The 27,811-nt window shown below is 33.9% G+C and overlaps 3 protein-coding genes across 4 annotated transcripts; 1 reads left to right on the forward strand and 2 right to left on the reverse strand.

The window, feature by feature from the left end:
* Nucleotides 1-1,297: 1,297 nt before the first annotated feature.
* plekhs1.3 (pleckstrin homology domain containing S1, tandem duplicate 3) lies at nucleotides 1,298-7,595 on the reverse strand. Its single transcript, NM_001080565.1, is given in 14 exon segments — nucleotides 1,298-2,111; nucleotides 2,276-2,408; nucleotides 2,501-2,593; nucleotides 4,047-4,160; nucleotides 4,253-4,324; nucleotides 4,718-4,771; nucleotides 4,862-4,950; nucleotides 5,052-5,225; nucleotides 5,859-5,943; nucleotides 6,209-6,343; nucleotides 6,424-6,551; nucleotides 6,648-6,745; nucleotides 6,847-6,883; nucleotides 7,564-7,595. Coding segments are annotated over 13 exon segments (1,266 nt in total). The 5' UTR covers nucleotides 6,869-6,883; nucleotides 7,564-7,595; the 3' UTR covers nucleotides 1,298-2,042.
* Nucleotides 7,596-9,205: 1,610 nt separating this feature from the next.
* On the reverse strand, nucleotides 9,206-17,343 carry plekhs1.4 (pleckstrin homology domain containing S1, tandem duplicate 4). The gene is made up of 9 exons (XM_005156338.6): nucleotides 17,297-17,343; nucleotides 16,610-16,654; nucleotides 13,291-13,385; nucleotides 12,986-13,101; nucleotides 12,657-12,791; nucleotides 12,399-12,474; nucleotides 12,218-12,277; nucleotides 9,568-9,661; nucleotides 9,206-9,473 (listed from the first exon to the last, which is right to left on the reverse strand). Exons 2-9 carry the CDS (start codon nucleotides 16,614-16,616, stop codon nucleotides 9,454-9,456), a joined length of 603 nt encoding a protein of 200 aa, XP_005156395.1. The 5' UTR covers nucleotides 16,617-16,654; nucleotides 17,297-17,343; the 3' UTR covers nucleotides 9,206-9,453.
* Nucleotides 17,344-22,378: 5,035 nt separating this feature from the next.
* si:ch211-28p3.4 lies at nucleotides 22,379-26,519 on the forward strand. 2 transcript variants are annotated; one of them, XM_021480366.2, is made up of 6 exons: nucleotides 22,379-22,472; nucleotides 22,540-22,649; nucleotides 22,723-22,956; nucleotides 25,313-25,332; nucleotides 25,571-25,713; nucleotides 25,874-26,519. In XM_021480366.2, exons 2-6 carry the CDS (start codon nucleotides 22,614-22,616, stop codon nucleotides 26,449-26,451), a joined length of 1,011 nt encoding a protein of 336 aa, XP_021336041.1. In that variant the 5' UTR covers nucleotides 22,379-22,472; nucleotides 22,540-22,613; the 3' UTR covers nucleotides 26,452-26,519. The 2 variants fall into 2 exon arrangements, with proteins under 2 accessions (XP_021336041.1, XP_003199673.1); XM_003199625.6 differs by having other exon boundaries at nucleotides 22,554-22,649.
* Nucleotides 26,520-27,811: the final 1,292 nt, after the last annotated feature.

Genomic DNA, 27,811 nt, shown 5'->3' on the forward strand with positions numbered 1-27,811 from the left:
CTAGCACGATAAGCACTATAGAGATAAACTTAAAACTTGAAAAAAAGGGGCTAATTCATACAAACTAATACAACTTTTACAACAAATGTACTGTTTTTAAAAGGAGATGTGCCTCCGATTTGATGAACTTGAAAGTTGAACATCTCCCATGGCCTGCACAGTTACCAGAACTAAATGTTATTGAGCCTCTTTTTGGTATTGTACTGTGCAGAGCTTGTATCTGTCATTTCTAAGACAAATTATATTGACCGGAAAAGGAGGTCCTACACCACACTCTTGAAGTGTTGTTTTCTAAAACCAGGCATTTGAGTGTTATTGCCCAAACCCTGATTATCTGTGTGTGTGTGTGTGTGTGTGTGTGTGTGTGTGTGTGTGTGTGTGTGTGTGTGTGTGTGCATGCGTGAGTGCATGTGTGTCAACCCATATTTGAAGTCAGTTGAAGCCAGAATTCAAATGTTAAAATGTTGATTCCTTTTAAATATTTCCCAAATGATGATTGCCCAAATGTATGTCTGATTTTTTTTTCTTTTGAAGAAAGTGTTATTTGTTTTATTTCTGCAAGAATAATAGCAGTTTAAAAATTATTAGCCCCCCTAGATTTTTTTGATAGTCTACAGAACAAACCATCAGTATACAATAACTTGTCTTATTATCCTAACCTGCCTCAATAGCCTAATTAACCTAGTTAAAAATTTTAATGTTGTAAAATAGCTGTGTAGAAGTGTCTTGAAAAACATCTAGTAAAATATTATTTATTGTCATCATGGCAAAGATAAAATAAATCAGTTATTAGAAATGAGTTAATAAAATTATTATGTTTAGGAATGTGTTGAAAAAAATCTGCTCTCCGTTAAACAGAAATTGGGGAAAAAATAAACGGGGGCGAAAAATTCAGGAGAGCTAATAACTCTGACTTACACTGTATATATACATATACAACAATTCAGTCTCGTTCTTGAATCTGATTGGCTGATAGCCTTGCGATATTCTGCAAATAACAGCCCTCATACAGCCTCTTAGCCCTTCACCCTTGTGTATTACTCCACCCACATACTGTCACAATAAGATAGAAAACTCCACTATAAATAATAATGAGAAACCGATGCATCATCTTTGCACTTGCAGTTTTGCTCTATGTCGCTGAGTTTGATCCCACTCCAAAAATCATTTTAAACCCGGAAGCTGAAATTAGCTGACAAAAGCTCAAAATTATCCAGTTTTCCCCACAATTAAAGCTGACAGGTGCTAACATTGTCTTAACTGATGCTCAGCACACAAACAAAAATGCTTCCAGAAATAGTTTACAAATTTTAATAATACTTCACATTGTAACAATGTGCAAAAACATGTAATTCTACAGCTTTCATCTTTCATCAGCATATAAAAATAGACTACATATTCTTCAGTGATCATTTATCAAGAGTAACTGACACATTTTAATCATTGATTAATCAATAATAGCATCCTTGTTTAAATGCATTGCAAAGTATAATACACATAAATGTTGTATATATACAGTAAATGTTACATATACAAGTAAATGTTGTATATACACAGTAAATAATACACATAAATGTTGTATATACACAGTATATAAAGTATCTCATACTGTTAGAAAGTGCAGCTTTAAAGAGCTTATAATATATGAACAGTTTAGAACTGCGTATTTTGCTGTGAATTAACCTTCATACTTGTTATAAAGTAATACTTAACTCTTGTTTTTCAAATAAACAAACATTAACTCATATTTCCACTACTGTCTCATATAGTACATATATACAGTCATTTTCTTGTAAGGTCAGTGATTTTAACAGTCAATTTACATATTTACATGCTTTATGTACAGTACATGCACAGAGGACAAATACTTTGGATAAACTCATTGCCTCTTCTGTAACTTATTAATGCTGTGCTTTCCTCCTTTATGACTAGAATCTAATGATGCCAAACAAACCCTTTAACCTTGAGCTACACTTGTACACAACAATTCTGATATCTCAATGGTTGCTGATGAGAGATGATGTGATGTTTCTGTCATGTCCTTAGTGTGATGGACAGGCTTCACTGTGGAGAGGCTGGGACCCTGGAAGCCGCCGAATGGTGAGTTTCACCTACAAGCAGTTTTAGTAATGTTATTTATAGCTTTCTAAATGCTGTGATGATTTATATATATATATATATATATATATATATATATATATATATATATATATATATATATATATATATATATATATATATATATATATATATTTACTATATATTGTCATCTTACCTCATCCTTGCTGAGTCTTCTAAGGTATGTCTGTATCTCATCTACTGTGTCTATCAGTAGATCGTTGAAGGCAAGGATCTGATCACCCTTGTGGAAAAGACACGAGTCCTGACTCTGCCGACACTCAGACACACTGGACAGAAACGTGACATACAATGTAAGTTGTTTGTGCTTGTGATTTTGAATACTACATAGTAATAATTAATATATTAGTAAGAGTTGTACCAAGGTTTGCCTTCTTTCTCTGTTAAAACCAGACTGTTTTTCAGGCTGTTTTGACTAATGCAGATCTCCTTTTCAACATGTGTTTCCGTTCCACTACAGAACAAACATATGCATTAATAACATGACAACACACTCAAAAACATGTTTTTCCCTAACCTTACAGACCAGGGGTGTCCAAACTTGCTCTTGGAGGGCTGGTGTCCTGCATAGTTTGTCTTCCTTCAACACCTCCCTGAAAGTTTCTAGTACAGCTAGATAGAGCTTGGTTAGCTGGTTCAGGTGTATTTAATTGGGGTTGGAACTAAAATATGCAGGACATTGGCCCTCCAGGACTGAGTTTGGACACCCCTGTTATAGACAATCAAATGACAGAAAATTTTAAAATTTGCTTGCACTCTTAGAAATAAATGTCCTGTATTTGTGATTTAAAAAAAAACATTTAACATCAATGAAACCTTTTTGAAAGGTTTTTAAAATTGAGTACTTACTTTAAATATTTACTAAACTGTTTTTTTGTAGCTCTTCATCTTAAAATTATGTCATTTCATATACAAATACTATGTTGTCATTTAATTTTATTCGCATAACAAAATTCTGTTGTTATGAAGTTTTGATTCTGGCAATAACTCTATTATAATTTTCATATATCATTTTAATTATATAATATGTATCATTATTTAGCTTGAGGGTGAATAATGACTGTATAAAATAGACATGCATGTTTCACAACAGCTACAAATAAAGCCTGCTAAGTAAACTTGTCAATCCATCTTAAAGGATGACGCAAAAGAATGTAAACAGGTGCAGTCTGACCAATCAGAGCACAGCTTTACCCAAACGTGACTGACGTACACATGTAAACACGTGTGATTTAAAAAGTTGCTTTGTTAAAGTCAACTAAACCAAGAAAAAACTGCAATTTTGTTTAACTTTTTAACAAGTTAAAGTTTCCGGTCCCAGCTGATCTCCAGGTCTAAAACGTCCTTAGTAAAGTCTAATATTGACTTAAAATTGAAATCAAAATTCTTAGCCCTGCTGTGATTTTTTTTTCTCTTTCAAATTTACCAAATGATGTTTAGGAGAGCAAGAAAGTTTTCAGTTTTTTCAATAATACTTTTTTTTCTGGAAAAAAGTCTTATTTGTTTAATTTCTGAAAGAATAAAAGCAGTTTAACATTTGTAAAAAAAAAACATTTTAACATCAATAATATTAGCCCTTTTAAGCAGTATTTTATTTTGAATGTCTACAGAATGAGTTACCTAATTACCCTAACTTGCCTAATTAACCTAGTTAAGCATTTAAATTGCCCTTTAAGTTGAGTACTAGTATACTAAAAATGTCTAGTCAAATATTATATACTGTCATCATGTCAAAAATAAAAGTAATCAGTTATTTTAAATTATTTAATAAAACTATTATGTTTAGAAATGTGATAGAGTATCTTCCCACTAAACAAAAATTGGGGAAATAAAAATACAGGGTGGCTAATAATTCTGACTTCAGCTGTATATTGAGATGGCTGGTGGATATGAATGAATTAAATCACCTTTTGTTTGAAGGTGCTTTGTCCAGCTCAGTCGATGCATGGTTATTATTGAAGTTGTGATGACGTGGTTGTGAATGCTCACGTGGATCAGAATTTCTCCTTTCTTTATTCATTCTAGGGAAAAAAAAATAATAGAAAGTGAATGAAGCTGTTCAAGCGTATTCCATGTTTTTTCAAAGCTGTCACAACATTGCCTTAAGGTTTACTTTTGATTTTGGTCATCTGTTTCCTGGTTGACTGCACCATTGCACACAGACGCATCGCGACCATCATTGCAACTAAAAAAGACAAGCAAAAATAACATTACGTTAAAAAAATGCAATCAAGTTTAGAGTTCTGGTCAAATATGATTGCATCTTTCAGGTATCAAGATGCTAAAACCATGTCAAGTGTTCTAATCTTAGCATTCGCCCATGACCAGACCTGTTCTGCAAGACTGAAAACATCTGAACAACAAAACACACTGTTCAGCAGCACTAAGATAAAGAGTTGTTTTGTAGTCTTTAAATAAACCAAGAATCACATCTATGTGTAGCATCTGAAGCACAGAGTGCAATGAACCTATGGTGAACGTGCCAGAATGTTTCAAAGGCGATACAAAGCAAATTGATTCAAACTTTCGCAACTGAGACAACAGCAATGTCATGGTGAGTCAGAGAGTTTATAATTACCTTTGTGCGCATGCAGTGCTTTTCTCCTGCTGGTTATCTTCCAAAGCTATTTGTCTAATCCACACACAGAAAAAAGAGCAATTCAATGAAAATGAAAACTTTTAAAACTTCAGAATAAAACTATAACTCCTCTCAAACACTTACACTGATGCCATGCACATATATTCACTGCTCTTTTCTGGAGATTTATCTTTCTCCTTCGTCTTCTCATCTTGAATCTCAATAACTGAGAGCTGTCAGAAAGATATTTGGCTTTATTTTGTGCATTGTTGAAGTTTAAGAGTATTTGTGGGATGGCTGTATGTTGAAGAATAGATGTATAAACATGTCAAACCTTGCGCTCTGCTGGTACTAGAGGTTCACTGAACTTGCGAGGATAGTCATAATGGCTTTGTGTTGAAAAGGAAGCCGACATTAGAGCTGGCGCTGACCATCTTTCATCATGGTGATCTTCAACTTTCGGCTCTGAGCAGTTTAGAGGTGCGGAAATCGATCTGATTCTGTTGTCCTGTAGAGAAAGAGTAAGTGAGATTAAACAAACCAACATCAAACTAATTAACCTCGTTTTTTAGCTTAGTTTTTAATTGAGATAGGACAGGAAAGTGTTGGAAGCAGAGAGAGGGGAAGGATCTGCATTGGACCTCGAGCAGGGAATTGAACTCGGGTCATCGTGAGCACCATTGAGCTATATGTCAGCACGCTTAACCACTAGACTATTAATTATTAATCATTAATTCCTATTTACCTTAATTAGTTAACCAAATTACCATAGTTAAGCCTTTGATTTACACCCTAATTTGAATGGTTTCTCACAAAAAATAGTAAAATCTCATGAGCTGTCCTCATAACAAAAGAAATTAGGCATTAAAAATGATTAATTAAAACTATTATCTGTAAAAATGTGTTCTTCTTTACGTTAAACAGAACTTAAAACATTTTTAGAGATAATAATTTTGCCCTTAACTGTCAACCTTGTGAATTTAATAACAAAAAAATAAAGAATTATGTAAAGTAATTAGAAGAAGAAATCTTAGCAAATGTTGAATGCTTTTAAGAAGCTAAATTTGCTCATATTTCCTTTTTATTTTAAATAATTGGTAATAATAAAAAAAACAAAGGGAGAGATTCTTTTAAAGTTTACCTGTGGGGGATCCTCTGTATTTGGTTTACATTGTGATTTCTTCAGTGCAGTGACTATTGCATTGAGCCAGCCATCCACATCATCACTGAAAGCAGCAGAAAAGATTGCACTTTAAACACAAAAAATAATACCACTCTTTCGGAAAGAAAATTAAAAGTTTATACTCAGAAATGTCTGAAAAGGGCGATATCTAGTATATAAAATTATTTTTAATTATTGAGAAGTATTTGGGACTCCATGAGCTCAATTGTCAGAAACTTTGAATAGCTTTTTGCCTGCATCATGCTGGCATTCAGTGAACTATTTTTATGACGGCAATGATAGACATGGTCAAAATGATTATGGCAAACCTGTTTTGTCCAATGAGAAAATAGTCTCTAGTTTCCACCGTCATGAAAAGCACAGAGGATGGAGGACACTTGATGTGTTTCTGGATCCAGTCCCATGTTGGATGTGAATCTGGGCTAGTAAACAGCAGGCTGATCCTTTAAAACAGAAACATTTGCTTATTATACTGTAAAGAAACTTCATTTATTTCAAGTATTCATGATTCTTTTTTTCTTACTTGGAAAGATCTATCTTTCCCAAAGGCTTGTCTCTCCTTTCGCTGCTTGGATAATATGTCAGCTGGTGGTTGTTATCGACAGTCTTGGAGAGCACAAAAAAACGCCGCTTCCATGATTTCTGTGACAGCTAGAATATGTTTGCCGATTAGTTTCATTAACAGAAATCTGCTTTTATTAGACTGCAGATATTTCAATTTCAAGCTTATTGCAATATGAGACTTACAAGGTTTTTTGCAATGATCGGTGAAGCAGGAGACTTTTGTAAATATCCAGTGTACACTTCCTCCACCATCACTGGTTCCTTGTAAAACTTTGCAGTCGCTATGGCAGGAAAAAAAACAGTCAGAATTAAATACACAGATAACACCTGAACTTAGAATTGAAGTAAAATATCCTGTCATTATACAAGATTTTAGACTTACATGATTTAGTTTTGTTGCTCATGATGATGCTTCAGTTCTATAATACATATAAGAATAGAGAAGTTTGTTATTTTTCCGTAAGATCTAACATACAAAACAGGCTGTATGATGTAAACAACAAGTTTCCATTGGTTATTGTTATTTACTAACATCACAAACAAAACAATGAGTAATACAGTATTGATTTGTCTTATTATTTAAGGGCAATACAGTTGTTCATTGTTAGTTCTTGCTAACTCTGGTCATTAATGTTTACAAGCATACGCTGTAAAAATGCTGTGTTCCACACAATCAAATTGTGTTTGGACAACATCAAGGAATTAAGTGAACTTATTAGTTTTTGCAAACCTAAGTAGATTAAACATAAAACAATTAAGTTGTCCCCCCAAAAAATCTCAAAAATCATGTTTTTTCAGCAAATTTTATTTAAGTAGTTTGAACAAACAGTAAGTGAAATATTTAGTGCAAATTTACATTTTAATAAAGCTTTATTAAATGTTAAACCTTAATTAATAATTATAAGTAATGCTGTACAAGTGTTGTTTTTAGTGTACGTTAATAAATACATTAAAATTAACATGTTAATTTGCAAAGTGTGATCAAAACAACAGTTTAGTAAATTGCAAAATTGGAAACCAACTTTCATATTATTATTATTTCTGTGCAAGCATCACACAGCAGAATAATCATATCAACGGCTGTAGATTGTTCTCTTACCTTGTGTCACAGTAAAAATAGTGTCCTCTGAGTTATTCAGCTCTCACAAAGTGCATCTTATAAGGAAGCTGAAGGATTTTTGTTTCGTCTAGAGAGCAATACCAGTAACAGGAGGAGTTTCTGGTTATATGTAAGCTCAGGTTTAAGGTCCCTCCTATTTGATTGTCAGACAGTTTGTGGAAATTACCAGACAAACTATTCGTAATGGCTTTGTGGTTTTATGTTAAACCTATAATGCTAAAAAAAGAAAGTTTAAGCATTACTTTGGGATCGAAAATCTGCATAAATCTGCAAAGAAAGTAAAGAATGTGGGACTTTTCAGTCAGATTAAAATGGATTTGTGTTGTTGGAAGCTCTTGGATTTCTTTCAGGAATGCATGAGGTCACTTAATAATCTACTTTGCGAAAGTGATCAGTAGCTTTATTTCTCCGAAAGCTGCCTACTGGGGATTTTGGGGGAATTTAGTAAACACTTCTAAGGGTAATTGTTTTCCTCCCTTTCCTGGATTATTTACAAGTGTAACATTGGTTAGTTATATGGTTATATTACCGATGATGTTTTGTCTTATTTAAGAAAAGTAGGTTAAGTCAAAACAGTGAATAAAATCACAAAACATTGTTAGGGGCCAGTTTATTGTTATAATATTTAATACTTTTTAATGAAATAAAATAAAGAAAAAAATATTAGTGTATATTTTAAAGGGTGTGTAGCACACTGTTTTAGGATACTAGTGTGTGTGCATATACAGTTGAAGTTAGAATTAATAGCCCCCCTGGATTATTAGCCCACCTGTTTATTTTTCCCCGGTTTCTGTTAAACTGAGAGAAGATTTTTTCAACACATTTCTAAACATAATAGTTTAAAATAATAACTAATTTCTAATAATTGATTTATGTTATTTTTGCCATGATGACAGTACATAATATTTTACTAGATATTTTTCAAGACACTACTATACAGATTTAAGTGACATTTAAAGACTTAACTAGGTTAATTAGGTTCAACTAGGCAGGTTAGGGCAATTAGGCAAGTTATTGTATAACAATGGTTTGTTATGTAGACTATTGAAAAAAAATATAGCTTAAAGGGACTAATAATTCGACCTCAAAATGGTTTTTAAAAAATTAAAAACTGCTTTTATTCTTGCTGAAATAAAACAAATAATATTATCAGACATACTGTGAAAATTTCCTTCTGTTAATCATCATTTGGAAAATATTTAAAAAAGAAAAGAAATTTAAAAGGGTGGCTAATGAAAAATGTGACCCTGACCTGAAAACCATTAAGTTGCATGGGTTCAAACCCTTAAGTTGCATGTCAATACTGCATTATAAAAGTTAAAATGATCATTTTTAATTGAATAAAGATCATTGTCTATGAAAGTATTTTATAAATTTCCTACCATATCAAAATGTAATTTGTGATTTTTAACTTTATTATTTAGAACTATATTTAGCCATCTCTAAAGCCAATTGTCTCAGTATTCAGATTTTGAAAGAGATGCATCACCCTAATAAACCATACACCACTGGAAAACCTTTTGCTGAAACCTTTAATGGGGAATTGGCCATAATTTTGAGGTTATCTTGGATGTTATAAATTTGAAACATTTTGAAACATTATAATGTGAAACAATTCTTTGAATAGCAGAATATCTTTTTATTAAAATACAAAATTATGTACATATAATATAATATTATGATATAAAAGTATATGATACAATCTTAGTCAAATGTTGAAATAAAAGTAAAATACATTTCATTTAAAAAAAAAAGATATATTGAAATGAAAAAATAAAGCAAAAACATATTTACAACAAATATATCATGCTTTCAGTCTTGTTACCAGACTGTTGGTCTGTTCTGAAAGTTGGATATCAGTCATCATCTTCATGACTCACTATTCAGTTCTGTTTCATCAAGAACAAAAAGAGTGAAAATATTAGTGTCTGTTTGTGTGTGTATGTTTGCACTATGTTTCTTTTTTCTATACTTTTTTTTTACTTTTGACTTTTTTCGGAGTGTCATAGATGGGTTCTTGGGCCACGACTGACGGCAGCTCATGTGGAACATATTTAGTTTGACCCCACTGAGCTCCCTGTAAGAACAATGCAGATTAGGAAAACATTGCCTTGCTTTATGAATATATTGAACAGCAACAGCCAGAGCTGGGTAGATGTCATTTGTATTTGGTAATATAATCATGTGAATAATATGGAATAGTGAAATATATAGAAAATAAAAAAAATTGACTATAAGTATTTCAAAACAATTGTTTACTCTAATTACAAGTGCTGTTTGGAATCTGATTGCATCATCCAGATTACATATAATCTGTCACTGCCCAGCTCTCTGCCGCTGCAGTCCATTAAGAATTAAGGTGTGCTCATGCTTGGCAGCTTTGGTACAATTATAAATAAACTATTTTGGTTTGAACTAGTGAAAGAAGTGATCTGAACAAGCAGAAAAATATGGATCTCAGTTCACATGCAACTCTGGTGTATGAACACTACATAGACCAAAGACTTGTCAGCGAACCAAAAACAGAACATGTCACAAAATGCAAGAATAAAATTGACAGTGCGCACCTGTTTTATGTTTGTAATAGTTGCATGTTTGCAAAACATAGTTTAATGGTGTTATAAACATGACATAAAGATGTTTTGTTTTAGAAGTTTGAGGTTTTGACTCCTTTACACATTTAATGAGCTTCTATAAGCTTATGTGTATTGATTTACATGCAACTCCCCTTGCCACCCCATGCAAGATGCTGCCCTAGGTGATTGTTCAAAATGTCTATGTTTAAATCCACCAATGGGACCAATACTAGATTAGATAGAATTGCATATATAATAATAATAATAATGATAGTAATAATAATAATAATAATAATAATAATAATACAAGCTTTGTTTCTTAGGAATTCATATTTGATCGCTTGACTTAAGAATAGCAACACTTCTTTTCATTTGCAAAATAGTATCATCTGTAAAGATTTTAACAGCTTATCTTTTGTACATTTGTAGATCATCATGCACAAAGATGAAATCTTCACTACCATAGTGAAAGTAGCATGTATACTGTTGTTTTTTATGTATACTAAGAAAGAGGTGAAATATAGTATATTGCTTGTAATTATCACCATTTACTCACATCCTGGAGCATCGTTTGATAAGTTCCATTGTAAAATGTGAGCCTGACCTGAAAAACCTTAAGTTGCATGGCTACAAACCCTTAAGTTACATGTCTATACTGCATTATAAAAGTTAAAATGATAATTTTAATTGAATAAAGATCATTCTCTATAAAGGTATTTTATAAGTTTTCTACCATATCAAAATGTAATTTTTGATTTGTAAAACGCACTGCTTAGAACTTTATTTAGCTATTTTCAAAGCCAATTGTCTCAGTATTTAGATTTTTAAATAGATGTATCACCCTAATAAACCATACACCACTGGAAAACCTTTAGCTGAAACCTATAGTGGGAAATTGGCCATATTTTTGAAGTTATCTCATTTGTAAATGCATTTAATTAAATTAAATATGCTACTTGACAAAACAAGAATTCACATAACCTTACCTTCATGTTAAGTAGAAATGTTTATTTAAGGTTTCCACTTTTACACACGTTGATCAGTTTAAGATAAAATTTCTAAACTTAAGTTTTTAATAGAGTTAAAAGTTGATATGACATTTAGAATGTAAGCAGTACAAAAAAAATATTTTTAGAACGAGTAATTAATCTAGTTACAGTACATGTCCCTGTCAAAGGTCAGTGAATTTAAGCTAATTATTGATATTTTACAGTAATATCATTGGTAAAACCTAAAACTATGGTATGGAATCTAATTGCAATTTTCCCAAAAAAGGACAAGCCATTCTCGTAACTTTGTACTTTGTGTGACTGAAATGTAGGCAATGAATGACTAAGGCGAAGGCGAGAAATATCTTTAAAAAAAGGGTAGAAGACTAATAAAAACCCTGAGTTTAGAGAATAAAACCTGCTCCTGACCTGGTTATGTTCACAAGGTACCCCTGTAATTGACTCTGAGTAAAAATTACTTCTCTTTCAGAAACAGGCTTGACTTACTCTGCTTTCTCGAGTTTGACAAACCTGCCATTTTGAAACGGAAAACCCAGAATTTTTCTAATTTTTAGGGTTAACATAGTTTTCACCTAACCTTCTTTCTGAAACGAGTCCAAGATTAAATATAGAATTTTATTTATTTTTTTCTGGATCAAACACACTAAAGAAAACCAAAGTAAAAAAGGTGGAAGAAGTGCAGTGAGCACGTCTTGTTACAGTAACTAACAATTTATCCCATTACAACAACAAGAAGCAAGTTTCTAAAATTAGCAAATCAGTTTGTATCCAAATAACCAGAAGTTAATAAGCTTTTTGTTTAATTTAATGAGTATAACTGCATTTTTAAATCTACTAATTAAAATTATTAGGATTAACTTCAGTCAGTCAGTTGGGAGCTAAAATAAAAACATTCTTAAGAAAATTTGTCAAACTTTGCATTGGGCAATAACTAAAAAATACAGATATCATTTAAGATTATAAAACCTGTAATACCAGTTGGTGACATAACGCAGATCTATTTTTAGCAGACAGCCCCCTTCCCTTCCATGTGCCAACATACTGTACCTGCTCATTGTCTTTTTCCGATTGCGGAGGTTCGCTGATGCTTCTCATTGACCCAAATGTCTGTTTGATAGATGTTTATTTCAGATCATTCAATTGGAAGATAATATGTTGCTCATATGCACACATATAACAAAATGCATGAGACATAGTTATTTTCTGAGACAAAAATATTAAGTGTTACCTTGGGATCCAGCAATTTGTGTGGACGAAAATTTAAAATGGCAAATAAAGCGTTGAACCATTTCTCCATCTCCCAGCTGCACACACACATACAACATTATCAAACCAAATTTTTATAATCATATTTAAAACATATGCAACTATTGTTGTGTAGATAACATATTTATAACAGTTTTAAAGTGTTGTGCTCAATATATAAAGTAAAAAAGGAGCAACAATAAATCACTGTCATAAACAAAGCTCATAAATCAGGACAAACCTGTTTTCTCCAACGAGGAAGTATTCTCGTTCTGGGACTCGCATAAACATTACACTTGAAGGTGAACATCTGAAGTTTTCATGAATCCATTTCCACATTGCATGCATCTCGGGGCTCAAAAACATAAATGTGACCCTAAAAGACAGACAGAAAAACAGACATTCTTCCTTTAGGCTATTGTACAAGAGACATTTGTTAAGGTGGCCTGAGCAGATAAGATTGTTGCTAGCATGTAGGGGTTGACAGACCAGTTTTTTTTAGGGTTTAATGATCTGATAAAGTAAGCTGGACGAGTTACTGTGTGTGAAGTGTGTAACTGTTGATCATACTTGGATAAGTCAATGTTTCCCAGTGACTTGTTTTTCTCTTCATTTTTGTAGTAATTAAGCAGGCATCTGTCATTACTGTACTTTAGGAGAACAAAATACCTCCGTTTCCATGATTTCTGCAAAAATATAAAGAAACAAATACAGTATAACAGAAAAAAAAATGTATGTGGTTTACTGAAATATTCTACTTTTCTGATCTTGGAATAAAATAAAATTGGAGAACATTTATTTTCTTAGAAAATCCTGTTTCAGATTAACGTTGTTTCTTTCTTTTTGTTTGAGAAATTTATGTGCCCTAATCTTACCTGGTTCTTCAGGTGTTTTTCTGGGGGAGATTTGTAAAGGTATCCAGAACACAGTTGCTCCTCAGCTCCATGTATGTAATAAGTATAATTTTTATCTGCAGATATAAAAAATCTGTTTAATCTAGTTAGACATTAACAATCAGCTTAAAAGAAAAAGGTAATTCCTTTGTGTTTTTGAAAAGACAACATTGTAAAAAAGATACCCTTTCAGACTAAAAACAACTAAAAATGCTGTATTATGCATGCCAGGCCAGTAGATGGCGAATTCACTTTGTTAAAACAAACAAACAAAAATCTATGCACATGCACTGTTGTTTTATTTACCAATAGACCAAATATGCAAAAGAGAAATAATTAATTTTGCAAGGCAAGGCAAGTTTATTTATATAGCACATTTCATACACAGTGGCAATTCAAAGTGCTTTACATAAACAAGAATAAAAGAAACAAGTAAAATAAAAACAAATAATAAAAATGAGTAAAAAAAACACAAAACAGGTAAAATGTGATATAAAAGAATGAAGAAGAAGAGAAAAACATAATAGTGCAATCTGTCGGACGTAGCACAGTGTTCATTCAGTAAAGACACAGCTAAACAGATGTGTTTTCAGTCTTGATTTGAACATGCCTAATGTTGGAGCACATCTGATCATTTCTGGAAGCTGATTCCAGCAGCGAGGGGCATAGTGGCTGAAAGCTGATTCACCCTGCTTTTTCTGTTGGGTTTGTATTCAGTGAGCATATCTGTAATGTATTTAGGTCCTAGGCCATTTAGTGATTTATAGACCAGTAATAATACTTTAAAATCTATTCTGAATGTAACTGGCAGCCAGTGTAAAGACCTGAGGACAGGTGTGATGTGCTCAGATTTTCTGGTTCTGGTCAGAATTCTGGCTGCAGCGTTCTGGATGAGCTGCAACTGTCTGACTGTCTTTTTAGAAAGACCAGTGAGGAGTCCATTATAGTAATCCACTCTGCTGCTAATAAAAGTATGAACAAGTTTTTCTAAATCTTCACTAGAAACAAAGCATCTGATTCTTGCTATGTTTTTGAGATGATAGTATGCTGATTTACTAACTGCTTTGAGATGACTATTGAAACTCAGATCTGACTCCAGAGTCACACCAAGATTCTTGACTTTATTTTTTGTTGTTTGACCCTTAAAGCCAAGGTACGCATTTACCTTGAGAACCTCATCTCTGTTCCCAAACGCAATGACTTCAGTTTTCTCTTTGTTTAACTGAAGAAAGTTTTGGCACATCAAATTGTTCATTTCATCAATGCACTGGCAGAGGGTGTCAATGGGGCTGTAGTCATTAGGCAGTAAGGCTAAGTATTTCTGAGTGTCATCAGCATAGCTGTGGTAGGAGATTTGGTTCTTTCTCATTATTTGGCTCAAAGGGAGCATGTAAAGGTTGAACAGGAGAGGTGCCAGAATGGAGCCTTGTGGGACTCCACATGTCATTGGTGTCCACCTCGACCTATGGTCACCTATACTTACATGGTAACCTCTACCTTCAAGGTAAGATCTAAACCATTTGAGGACCATGCCAGACAGCCCAACCCAGTTTTCCAGCCTATCCAGAAGTATGCTGTGATCGACATTTATATTGTAGTTTCACTTGGACTATATTGATATTGCAAATTTTGAAAACATTCCCATTGAAACCCATTTTCAAATGTTTGCATTTTCCTCAGTGGCCAAAATGCATTTCGTGAGTTTACAAGATATTTGATTGAATGGAATAGGCGTGTTTGGCTGTTCTGCGAAAGGGTTAGGAGAGAGAGAGAAAGATAGTAGTCCAAACACAATGTCTAGCCATACCTCAAAGCGCTACCCCCTCTCTTATTTAAGTAGGAATCTGGTGGAGGGATGCTGAAATTTGAGGTAGGACTAACATGTTCTTGAACATGAACTTTTTGAAATAGTGGCTAATTCATATAAACTCGTACAATCTCATTGATACAATTTAGTATGATTTGCTCATTCCCCAATTACTGTTGTGTTTAAGGGCGAGGTTGGGTGCTACGCCTCCTTTTTTCAAAATCATACATTTTCGTATGACTGAACTCGTATGAAATAGCCACTAAACCGACCAAACGTAAAATGGTTACGTTTCCTTGTGAGATCAGCCTGGGTAGGACATGCTACACTATTAATAGGTTTTTGGTTTTATGCTGATAAATGAATAATGAATTGACCTTGCCAAAACATCTGCGCATGCTACTCCTGAATTCCCTTTATGAAACATCACAAAATGTTTTTCTTGATTAGTTGAAAATGTCTTGTTAATGGTACATATTTCACGGCTGTCTTAATCCATTCTAATTAGTCAGTCGCAATGCTATCTTAGGCAATTCGTAACTTTTTGATTTAGTGGCTACTAGGATGAATTCTTACAGTTTCATTTGTTCAATTTAGTAAGATTTGCTCATCCATCACGGGTGGATTTAGGGGTGGGCTTTGCGGCTGATTTCACGTTTCCTCGTGAAATCAGGCTTCATATTCCGAGGTATGTTATTCTGAAATAACAACCGCTTAAATAACACAGGCTCATCCAGGAACTCATCCATATGTCTACATCTACATTGTATATGCCTGTCTGTCACACTGCAATCTTTTAAGTGTTAGGCGCCATCTTGTGAATTAATAAAATGTACTGTAGGCAATACTTAATTTGTAAAATGCAAGGTCCCGGGAACAGATCAGGATAACAGATCCAGCATGTTCAGGAAGCAGAAATGTCGTGGACTATCGAAAAAAGGGGGGTGGGTTGTTGAGTCATGAACTAAATTAAAGGGGGTGGGGGCGTCGTAGGGGTAGGTGTTGTGGACTAAAGTCAAGAGTGGATGGTGGGGGCTGGTGGTCGTGGACGCAAGTAAAAACGAGGGGTGTCACGGGGGAGTCACGGATGAATTTACAAATTAAGCCCTGACTGTAGGTTAGTAGATGCTTCATTGAGATGGTTTTGTTTCATGCTAGTTTTGTGTTTTTGACTGTTTGGTGCGTCTTGTGACTAAACAATGCCCAGGTTATTGTATGCTTCATTAGCTGTTGTTTCTGTCAGTTTTGCCTTTAATTCAAGAATTAATAAGCTATTATGGCTCAGAACAATGTTTTGTGTCTGATCTTTATGTTTTCTGGCATAGTTGCTGTGCAATTAGCAGAATAACGTAGGGGACAGTTGGTTTCGCTGAATAATTAGACTTTATTCTGCGATAACAACCTCCTGAATGTACTTTATCCCCAAAGCTAGCCTATAACCAACCCATTTTACCTTCAGTCTTTTTGCTCTCAGACATTCACAAAAAAACATACCTGCCATTTTACAGCTTTGGTGCACAATGGAATGCTTTCAGTGACCTGAGAACAGAACAAGATGTTGTTGCAGTACGTTTTGCATATTCAGCATGATGAATTATTACAAGTGCCAAAGGCTTGAAACTCAAGATGTTTTTTTAAAAAAAGTACAATTAAAGCTGATGTCTGTAAAGCATGTTCCTCAAGGCTCATCCACATGGCCTAAAACTACAACATGAGGTGTGACACCATGACCCTCAGTACACACACACACACACACACACACACACACACACACACACACACACACACACACACACACACAGTAGTGCAATCTGTGTTTGCACTTGAACGTTTTTTAATGTATTTTAGCAGCCAAGAAAAACAAATTTTGTTTTAGATGCCATAGGAGATGCCATTTTGAGCAACATAAACAAGGACAATACAAATACAAGGATAATACAACAATAAAGCTATTCCCAGAGCGCCAACACACCTAAAAACATCTATTTTTTAAATTATTCATGCAAAGAGTATAGGAATAAATCACTCTAATATTGACTCATGATCTAAACTATCATCGATGCTGCTATTAGGTTAAATCACTTTTTTTTAACAGCTTTATATTCACTTCTACAGCAATCAGAATTACTCAGATATTTCAGAAAGTATGAATGTAATATTAAGCAAAAAAAGTGTCTCTACCTGATATACAGTAGATGCTTCTTGTCTGTGAGAACAGAAAATGTGGTAAAAATAATATGAGGAAGTTGACAACAAAGGTGAAAAACCTTATAAGTGATGTCACAAGGAAGGCGGTGATTTGAGACATGCTTATGCACTTGAACAAGAAAAACAAGTCAAGTACTTGCCTAGTTAAAACTAGCTTTGTGTACTTATTATTCATATAAAGTTAGACTATATTATCCCTGTAGTATACAGAATTGGAAGGGATTTGATGTTTTTAACAGACACTGCAGTCTTTTCGCTAAACTCAACTCCTCCTGTCTGCCATTTCTTGTAAAGATTGATAACTCCACCCTGAACTCACGCTATTGGCTGAGACGGTTCATGCACTGTAAAAAGTGATTAGTTACTTAAAACGAGTAAACCAATTGCCTTAAAAGAAACAAGTTGACTTTACAAAAATAGTGGATGTTGCTATGTTAATGTGTGGAGTTATTGGGATTCTCAAAGAAGCAGAGCATTGCTTTAATAGAGTTGACAACCAAAGAAAGTGTTTTACTGTAAATTTTACAAAAGAAATCTAGGTATTTGAATTCTCACACAAATTGGGTACCCTTTTTTAACAATTGCTACTACTGCTTTAACAACCACAACCAATACTACTACAACTACCTTATTTTTTATTTGAAAATGCATTACCTATTACATTAGCATTATTCTGTTCCTAAACACTTAACACATAATATATTAACATACACTTACCGGCCACTTTAATAGGTACACCTTACTAGTACCCGTTTGGACCCACTTTTGCCTTCAGAACTGCCTTAATCTTCAGTGGCAAAGGTTCAACAAGGTACTAGAAATATTGCTCAAAGATTTTTGCCCATATTGACATGATAGCATCAAACAGTTGCTGCAGATTTGTCAGCTGCACATCCATGATCCGTAATCTCCCGTTCCACCACATCCCAAAGGTGCTCTATTGGATTGAGATCTGGTGACTCTGGAGGACATTTGAGTACAGTGAACTCATTGTCATGTTCAAGAAACCAGTCTGAGATGATTTGTGCTTTATGACATGGTGCGTTATCTTGCTGGAAGTAGCCATCAGAAGGTACACTGTGGTCATAAAGGGATTGACACGATGCTCAGTTGCCACTAATGAGCCCAAAGTGTACCAAGAAAATATCGTTAATACAAGGCAGGCTGGATCCATGCTTACATGTTGTTGACACCAAATTCTGACCCTACTATCCGAATGTCGCAGCAGAAATCGAGACCCATCAGACCAGGCAACATTTTTCCAATCCTCTTTTGTCCTTTTTTGGTGAGCCTGTGCGAATTGTAGCCTCAGTTTCCTGTTCTTAGCTGAAAGGAGTGACACCCGGTCTGGTCTTCTGTTACTGTAGCCCATCTGCCTCAAGGACGTGTTATGTGTTCAGAGATGCTCTTCTGTAATCTTCAGTTGTAACGAGTGGTTATATGAGTTACTGGTATCTCTGGCATCAAGGCATTTGCGCCCACAGAACTGCCGCTCACTGGATACTGTAAACCCTAGAGATGGTTGTGCAAGAAAATCCAAGTAATTCAGCAGTTTTTGAAATGCTTAGGTCAGCCCATCTGGCACCAACAACTGTCACCTTCAATATCACTTAAATCACCTTTCTTCCCCATTTTGATGCTCGATTTGAACTGCTGCAGATCGTCTTGACCATTTATACATACCTAAATGCATTGAGTTGCTGCCATGTGATTGGCTGATTAGAAATTTGCATTAATAAACAAATGGACAGGTGAACCTAATGGCCGGTGAGTGTATAGTACTGCGTAATATATGCTTATATATGCGTTATATATGCTAATTTTAATTTAAACAACTGTTCATACATTCTACATCAACACAATCTCATGGCAATTTGTAAATTTGTAATTTAGCAGCAATCTTATTCATATAAATTCATATTTACTTTTGCAATTATTATGAATTTGGACATACTACTGTATTAATACTAAACTTCACATTTTGGTCATTAAGTGAACTGCAACTATAGTTTATTTTGTTGCTTATGGTCACTCTCTTGCACAGATAATGTACATAAGCCTCAAAGTAATTTTTTGCTTTTTGCTTGGAAAAATCTTGAAAAGCTCTTATATACAGCAGAGATATGCTGAAAATGATCATACAAAGAGGAACATTTAGTTAAATAAATAAAAAATCATTATAACTATCTATAATAAAAAGACTTTATTAAGGTAATTAAAGCCTTTGTTTGATGTCGATATTTGCACAAGCTCCAAATTCATGACATGAGGTCATCAGATTATTAAAATTACACTGTGATAATTTATAAAATATATATTATGAATCTCTCAATAGTTATTCAGCAACCCTCTGCCCTTCATCATTGTTAATAAATATTAGCTGCTTCAGTAAAATATCTACATTAGCTGAACATGAGGAAGATGAAACTGGGTTGGACATTTCAGCAGGACAATGATCCAAAACAGAGCTAAGGAAACTCTCAAATGCTTTCAGAGAAAGAAAATCAAGCTGTAGAATGGCCCAGCCAATCACCTGACTTGAATCCAATATAGAATAGAAAATAAAGATCAGATTTGATAGACAAGACCCACAGAACCGTCAGCATTTTTACACTCTGAAGACTGTGATAAAATCACACATTTTTTGACTTCATTGAGTGACTTAATTCTCATTATGAGAGGCTTCTTTAAGCTGCCATCACCAAAAAGTCTTTTGTATCGAGTATTAAATACATTTTAGTAGTTTAGTACTTTCTCATTGTGTCATCCCAATGTTATTAAACGTAAAAAAAAAAAAATCTGATTTGTTTTTCTTTTGGTTTATTTTAATATTTGTAATGTTTGGGGTTTTCACCTAAATTTGGTTCAATTTCAGCTCTAGTATATCATTCACAGGAAAAAACATGGCATGCTCAATATTTATTTTCGCACTGTAGATCTGACAATATGAGACTTTGAATTTAAAGTAGTAGTTCACCCAAAAAATGAACATGCTATGATTTACTCATCCTCCAATTGTTCCCACAAATGGATATATAAGGAAAAATGAAAACCAGTATTTTTTGTTCCAAGCATGAACGACAATGGCTGTTTTTTCAACATTCTTCAGAATATCTTTTGTGTTTTACCAAAAAAAGTTTGGAATTAGAGTGTGCATAAATTAGTTTGGTATCCCTTTAATAATAATTGCATGGCACATAGACATGACAGAACAGCTCTTTCTACATTTTTAATATTGTAAAAGTATTAGTTTCATTTGTCGTAGAATGGATTAAACCCAAAATATCATTTTAGAGTTTTTGGCAAAATGTCAAATTTGGCAAAAATCACCAATAACCGGGTTTTGTAACAAGTTTTTAATATTATGTTAATATAAAAGCAATTAACATGTGAATAATCAATTGTTGTTTACAAAATTCATGTTGCCACATTTTGTCCTAAAATGCTTAGCAAAAAGTGTGTTCTCATTTGCAACGTTTCAGAAAAAATGTACTAGGCTGTTTTGAAAAAAAATATAGGGTTCAGGAAGAATATACTGGAAATAAAAACTTTTTAGGAAATTATTGTAAAGTATCGGCTATATTTCAAAACTAAGAAGACTTATCAAAAACCTAGATGTTAGATTAAAGTCAGTTTCACACATCTAAGAAAGTACAGCTTCATCATGTTTTGAGGATTAATGCAATCATGGAAACCAGTCAGACGTCTATCTTTTAGATTCCAGAAGTCAGCCCCAAAGAAACTTGGCAACAACCTTATATTTGCTGAGTGTAAAAAACCCTGCCCTAATTTCCAGACAGGTTAAACTCTTGTGTATCAATCAAAGAGACACACTGCTGGCTCACGTCAGTTTCCACACATGTCTGCTCCTCCAATGGCGTGAGGCTGAATACACCATTGTTCACTGGCGCTGTGATAGGAAGTTGCCTGTGATGTATCCATGTGTTGTAAGAATATAGAAAGACAGCTGCAGGTGCTTTGGCACAGGCATCAATCCAAGCGTTTCTGCTCACACGCCATTCACAGAATCTGTATCAGTCATTACAGGGCTAACAGGGTCAGGGCTAAAGCCTATAATTGGGTGCAACCTGCTCCATAAGTGTTTCTGAACTATTTGGAATTTGGCCCAGTTGCAACAAGCAAACAGCAGCATTTAATTAAAGGTGTAGTTCACCCCAAATTAAAATGTACTCACTACACTGTAAAAATACTGGGTTCCACACAGTTGGTTTGTGCTGCAACAACATGAAGGAATTAGGTTAAATTTAAGTAGATTAAATATAAAACAATTAAGTTGACCCCCCCCCCCCCCCCCCACACTGTTTTGTCTATTTAATAACCCTTCAAACCTTTATAAGTTTCTCTTTTCCTGTTGAACACAAAAGTAGATGTTGAAAACATTTAGGAACCTGTAACCATTCACTATCATGGTAGCTAAAACAAACATAGTAGAAGTCAATGGTTACAGGTTTTCAGCATTTTTCAAAATAATTGATTTTTTGTTTAACAGAAGAAACTTGGTAACCCTTTATTTTGATGTTTCATTTGAGTATTAGTAGACTGTCTGCTTAATATCTGTGAGACTGCTCCTTTAAGAGACATTTAACTGACTATAAGAAACTTTGCAAGTACATGTCAACTTACAGTAACCCCTAATCTAACAGTCTACTTATAATCTAATGAGAATTAGTTGACATGTAACTTAAATTTAATGGACCATTAAAATAAAGTGTGACCAGAAACTCGAACAGGCTTATGACAAGTAAGTTTTGAGTGCACTATCCCTTTAAAAGTCAAAATGTTAGATGTTTCATATCAGAGTGTGATATAAATAGAGGCTTTGTTTGGCTTGAAGTGCCTCTTCTCTTCTCTTTTGAGGGCAACATGTGCACAGACAAGCAAACCCAGTTCTGCTCCTTTAGTCCTTCAGCCAGATTTACGGACCTCAACGCAAATACTTCCCAGGGCACAGGAACAACAGATGGACCGACACCCCTCCTCCATCCTTGGCATCCCAAACGTACCGTATAAAGCTCAAAGTTTAGTACTTGGGCTAGTCATTCACAGGGGATAATAAGACTGGAAGGAAAACAAAACCATTAAAATAAGTGAAGAACTTGAGCTCTCAATGATGAAGACACACACCAAGGTAAAGTTTGAGCAAATTCATATGCATAACAAAATCAGCATATAGAGTGTTTTGGACTTGATTTCAGTTATCATATTCAAGGACACTCCAACAAAACATGAGGAGGACCTGAGGAGACAAAGAGACATTTTGGCTTTCCGAATGAAGAAGCTGTCATCAAAACAATCCGATTTCAATGTAAGTCAGTGAAACAAGCATTAACATATGAGAAATACAATCTTGTTTGAGTATCTTTGATTTATTTCCACAGAGCAAGACGGCAGCTCTAAAAGAGAAGATTAAGAAGAAGTATGATGACATGAAGAGGGTTTTGGACGAGGATCTGAGAATTACATTTAGTCAGTTGGATATTGAGAGCGAGGCCATGGAGAGAACGCTTGAAGATGGCATTGAGAATTGTTACCGCCTCACGCAGGAAATTGATCAGCAGCTTGCTGAACTCACGGCACAGATGGAGGAAGACGAGTGTCAGGGGCAAGAGAAGGTGCACTTTCTGTACAGAATGCTGTCTTGTAATAGCCGTAGTTTTCATATTTTGTAATGTGCAGGTGTTGTTCATTTATTTGCGAATGTGGATTGCATTATAGGACCTTGATCTCTGCTCTGTTGACATTTAATGTTGTAAATCAGCTGTGCAGTTTAGCAAAGTGACTTTTTTTGACATTTTAGTAGTTTGAAAAAATATAGCGTATAAGAAATACTAGATGTCACGTTAGTCCAGTGGGTAGCACTATTGCCTCACAGCAAGAAGGTCACTAGTTCGAATCCCGGCTGGGTCATTTGGCATTTCTGTGTAGAGTTTACATGTTCTTCCAGTTTTTGCGTAATCTAGTCCAAAGACATGCGCTATAGGTGAATTTAAAAAAAGCTAAATTATCCGTAGTGTATGTGTATGAATGCAAGTGTGTATGTATGTTTCCCAGTGTTGGGTTGCGGCTGGAAGGGCATCCGCCCTTCTATAAAACATATGCTGGATAAGTTGGCGGGTCATTCCGCTGTGGCGACCCCTGATTAATAAAGGGACTAAGCCCAAAAGAAATGAATGAATAAGAGAAATAAGTCTGTAAAATAACTGAAAATGTATACTGGCAGTTTTGTAGCGTAATATACACCAACCCAGGCGAAATATCACTTAAAACTATTAAAATTATTAATAAAAGTCACTTTTTAAACTTTTAAAACTTTATAGAAACAAGGAAATATGAAAACATGAATCGCAAAATATGAAAAACTGCTAATTTAGTAACATTTTTACAGTGTAGGTAGTAAATAAATGCTTTTTATTCCAATTGATGTCCAAATGTAATTTTACATATATCAAGAAAGCAACTGCGCTTTAACATCTGGAAGATCTTTAAAATAATATTATTCAGCATTTTTGGTAAACTTATATTCATGAAGAAAACATGGGAAAAATGTATAGTCAGCTGAAATATTAAGTAAATTTATAATCATAAAAATATTAATCAGCTCGATCCATTTTAACATGGGTAATTATGAGAAATGTACATCAAATTACCAAATGCAGCTTTTATTAAGTTTATTTGTTTAACATAGAGTGTATATATATTTTTTTTAAAACATAGTATATTTTTTAAAACATAGGATATTTTTAAAACATAGTATATTTTTTAAAACATAGGATATTTTTAAAACAGAGTATATATAAAATTTTGAAAAACATATATATATATATATATATATATATATATATATATATATATATATATATATATATATATATATATATATATATATATAAATATATATATATATATATATATATATATATATAGAAAGAGAGAGAGAGAGAGAGAGAGAAAGTGTTGGGTCAGTTTTTTTAAAGAAAATTATTCTGTTCTATCAAGGCAGAATTTATTTAATGTAAAAAATTGTTAAATACTTATTTATTAAATTGTATGTAGTTTAAAATGAAATTATTACTCAAGTCATTCATTTATTTATTTTCTTTTCGGCTTAGTCCCTTATTAAGTCCCTCGCCACAGAGGAATGAACCGCCAACTTATCCAGCATATGTTTTACTCAGCGGATGCCCTTTCAGCTGCAATCCATCACTCGGAAACACCCATACACTCTCATTCACACACATACTATACGGCCCCAAATCACCTATAGCGCAAAACCAAACCAGCAACTTTCCTGCTGTGAGGGGACAGCGCTACTCACTGCGCCACCGAGTGGCCCTACTCAAGTCATTATTGCTTTTATGACTATTATCATTATTATTAATAATAATAATAATAGTGATAATAGAGTGATTTCTGAAGCATTATGTGGCTGAAGTTGGAAATAAATCGTTGGAATAAATCAACAAATTAAATGATAAACTGCTTTTAAACAGTTATTTAATAGCGCAACAACATTTCACAATTTTACAATTTGTACTGTATTTTTGATTAATTAAATGCAGTCTTGATGAGCAGGATAAGCTTATTTTAAAATACTTAAAAACCCTACTGATCCCAAACTTCTGACCGGTAGTGCATATTTCCACCGCTTTTCACAATAATTATTGTTTCAAAGCAGCTTTACAAAAGGTGCACATTATTGCATTACAATAAAAATTGTTATTGTTACAATAACATTATTAGTTGCTAATAACAAATTAGCTAGTAATTACTTTCAACAGTTAAAGTTAATATATGTAAGCATAGTTAACCTGCAGTTATATTGTAAACAGATGATGTCATTGTGTACATGTTTTCATTGTATGTAAGTGTTATCAAGTTTTGTGCAATTGGTCATTAATTTGACAGTCATCGCCTTTTCTGTCTTAATTTTTCCTTTTCTTTTTGTATCATTGTTTTTTTTTTATATAGATGTCTGAGATGAAAGAAAGGTAAGTAGAGTTGCACTTTTGGGAATTTTACATGTACGTGAATGCAACCACACCAAGTTTACTGGAACAGTTTGTTTGTTTGTTTGTATTTCGCCTTCATGACGCAGGATTTCCAGTGGCATGAATGAATAGCTCTTAAACTACCAAACTTCAAGCATGCAGTCTGATTTGTGCACCACGTTACTTCCCGCTTGTGTGGCGAAAGCATTTTTCTTCACCTATTCTTCCTTGTTTAAAGGATAGCGGAGACTTTGAAGAAGACCGATCCTGAATTAATACAGCTGGATGAGTTTAAAAACGAACAGCTGCTCGGGTTAACCATCAACCTGCTGCTGTTCATTCGCTCTCAAGTTCCTGTCACTAAGAAACTCTTCCAAAGTTGTAAGGATCTTTACATTTTCCCATAACACTTGCTCTTTTTTTTAACACCTAAAGCAAGTTCAATGATGTTTTTATCGCTACACATGCAAAACCTGTCCAGTCCTTTAGAAAAAATTTTCTAAATATAGTCTAATTTCACATTGCTTTTGGCAATTTTCAGACGCCCAAGAAGTCATTCTGGATCCTAATTCCGCTCACCCAAAGCTGATTATTTCCCCTGAGGGTGACTCTGTCACTTACACTGATACCTGGCAGGAGGTTTCGGAAAACCCCGCTCGATTTGACACCACCTTGAATGTGATAAGCCGACAGGGCTTCACGGAAGTTCGCAGCTACTGGGAGGTGGAAGTCACCGGTAAAACATACTGGGAATTAGGCCTCACATACCCTGACATCCCCAGAAAGGGCCGTGAGGAGGACTGCTGGTTGGGCCGGGGTCCTTCATCATGGTGTATTGAGTATTTTAATGACATCTACACAGCCTGGCACAATGGCGTTCCCCATTTGCTGACTGATGTCGGTGGAAGATGCTTTAAACGCATTGGCATTTTCTCCAGCACAGAGGGAGGGTTGGTTTGTTTCTTGGGGGCTGACACCATGACGCCGCTATACAGTTTTTGCGCTGGCACCTTCACAGACTTACTGTTCCAGGCTTTGTGTCCTGGGCATGACAACCAGGGGACAAATGGGAAACCACTGCTGATTTGTGATCCATCGAAATCTGCACCAATCTTGTGATAGACAGATGATGTGGGCTGGGGTTGTTAAATGTAGCTGAGGTTTATAAAACATCATTGGGAAATGTGTTGAGTCTCTGCTTTAATTGTGAATCGAGCTCTGTGGCTTTATTATTGGTTAGTGATTTGATAGTTGTCATAAAAAACACTGCAGAATTTAATTAGAGAAGCATTTAGGATCAAAATTAGTCTATAGAGGACCACATTTTGGCCTGCTTTGAATGAAATAAATTCACATTTAATTTTAGTTTATTTGCATTTATTTTAAATATACAGTTATTGACCCTCCTGAATTATTATCTCTGTATGTTTGTTTCCCCCAATTTCTGTTTAACAGAAATATATTTTTAACACATTTCTAAAGATAATAGTTTTTAAAAAATACTCATTTTTAATGACTAATTTCTTTTATCTTTGCCATGATGACAGTACATAATATTTTACTAGAACAATTTCCAGATACCAGCATTCAGCTTAAAGTGATATTTAAAGGCTTAACTAGGTTATTAAGGCAAGTCTTTGTATAACGATGGTTTGTTCTGTAGACAGTCAAAAATAATAATAGTAACCTTAAATAATAATAATAATTTACAGTGTTTATACAGTAACCATATACAGTGCTCAGCATAATTACACCCCATTTTGTAAATGAGTATTTTTATCTATTGCTCAGCGAATGTGGGTAATATATGGTGCATTTGAACAAAACAGATTTATTAAACATATATATTAATTTAAATTACATTTTAGCCACAAAACATCTTTAGTAATGGTTAGATAATGTATTTAAATTCATGCAAAAAAAAAAAAAAAATACAAACTACAGCATTTCTACTGAATGTTATATATTGTTGTTTCTCTTGATTTTTGCTATTTTTGAAAATGTATTTATTATTTTCCCTTAACATCTAAATTTGGGCTACTAATTTTTGAACCATTATTGTAAGTTATTTTGTTAGATAAGCTCCAGATTTGGCTTCAGTACTGACTAATCTAATGTATATGCACAAAAATAATATTGTAAAGCTTCCTATAGAAAATATTAATTTAAATGAGATATTTGTGGGGGGTGTACTTATATATGCTGTGCGCTGTATTTATTTAAAGCTGTGAAAAAGGAGACAACTTGGACATTCTCACTTTTTACTAGATTTTTAAAATCGTACCTAGATTAGCTATGTTCTGATAACATCCCCCCCCCCCCCAAATTTAAACTAAAATTTAATTATTTAGATATTTTCTTAAAGAAAATGACAATTACTTAAAATAAAAATGTTTTATTGTTCAGGATTATTCTGCAAAATATTGATTTATTATCTGAAAGCTTGGCGTATTGTCTAAAATGCTCAAAATGACAACAT

This window comes from Danio rerio, chromosome 12 (genome assembly GCF_049306965.1).
Source record: "Danio rerio strain Tuebingen ecotype United States chromosome 12, GRCz12tu, whole genome shotgun sequence".
Lineage (NCBI taxonomy): Eukaryota > Metazoa > Chordata > Actinopteri > Cypriniformes > Danionidae > Danio > Danio rerio.

Excerpts from the sequence above, each read along its gene's own strand:
- plekhs1.4 (XM_005156338.6), bottom strand. Across the intron at positions 13,102-13,290 it reads AAAAACACCTGAAGAACCAG|AAATCATGGAAACGGAGGTA; the intron begins GTAAGATTAGGG and ends ATATTTTTGCAG. Across the intron at positions 12,278-12,398 it reads ACAAATTGCTGGATCCCAAG|ACATTTGGGTCAATGAGAAG; the intron begins GTAACACTTAAT and ends TCTATCAAACAG.
- si:ch211-28p3.4 (XM_003199625.6), top strand. The coding sequence starts at position 22,452 with ATGATGAAGACACACACCAAG. Across the intron at positions 22,473-22,553 it reads TGATGAAGACACACACCAAG|GACACTCCAACAAAACATGA; the intron begins GTAAAGTTTGAG and ends ATCATATTCAAG. Across the intron at positions 25,333-25,570 it reads ATGTCTGAGATGAAAGAAAG|GATAGCGGAGACTTTGAAGA; the intron begins GTAAGTAGAGTT and ends CCTTGTTTAAAG.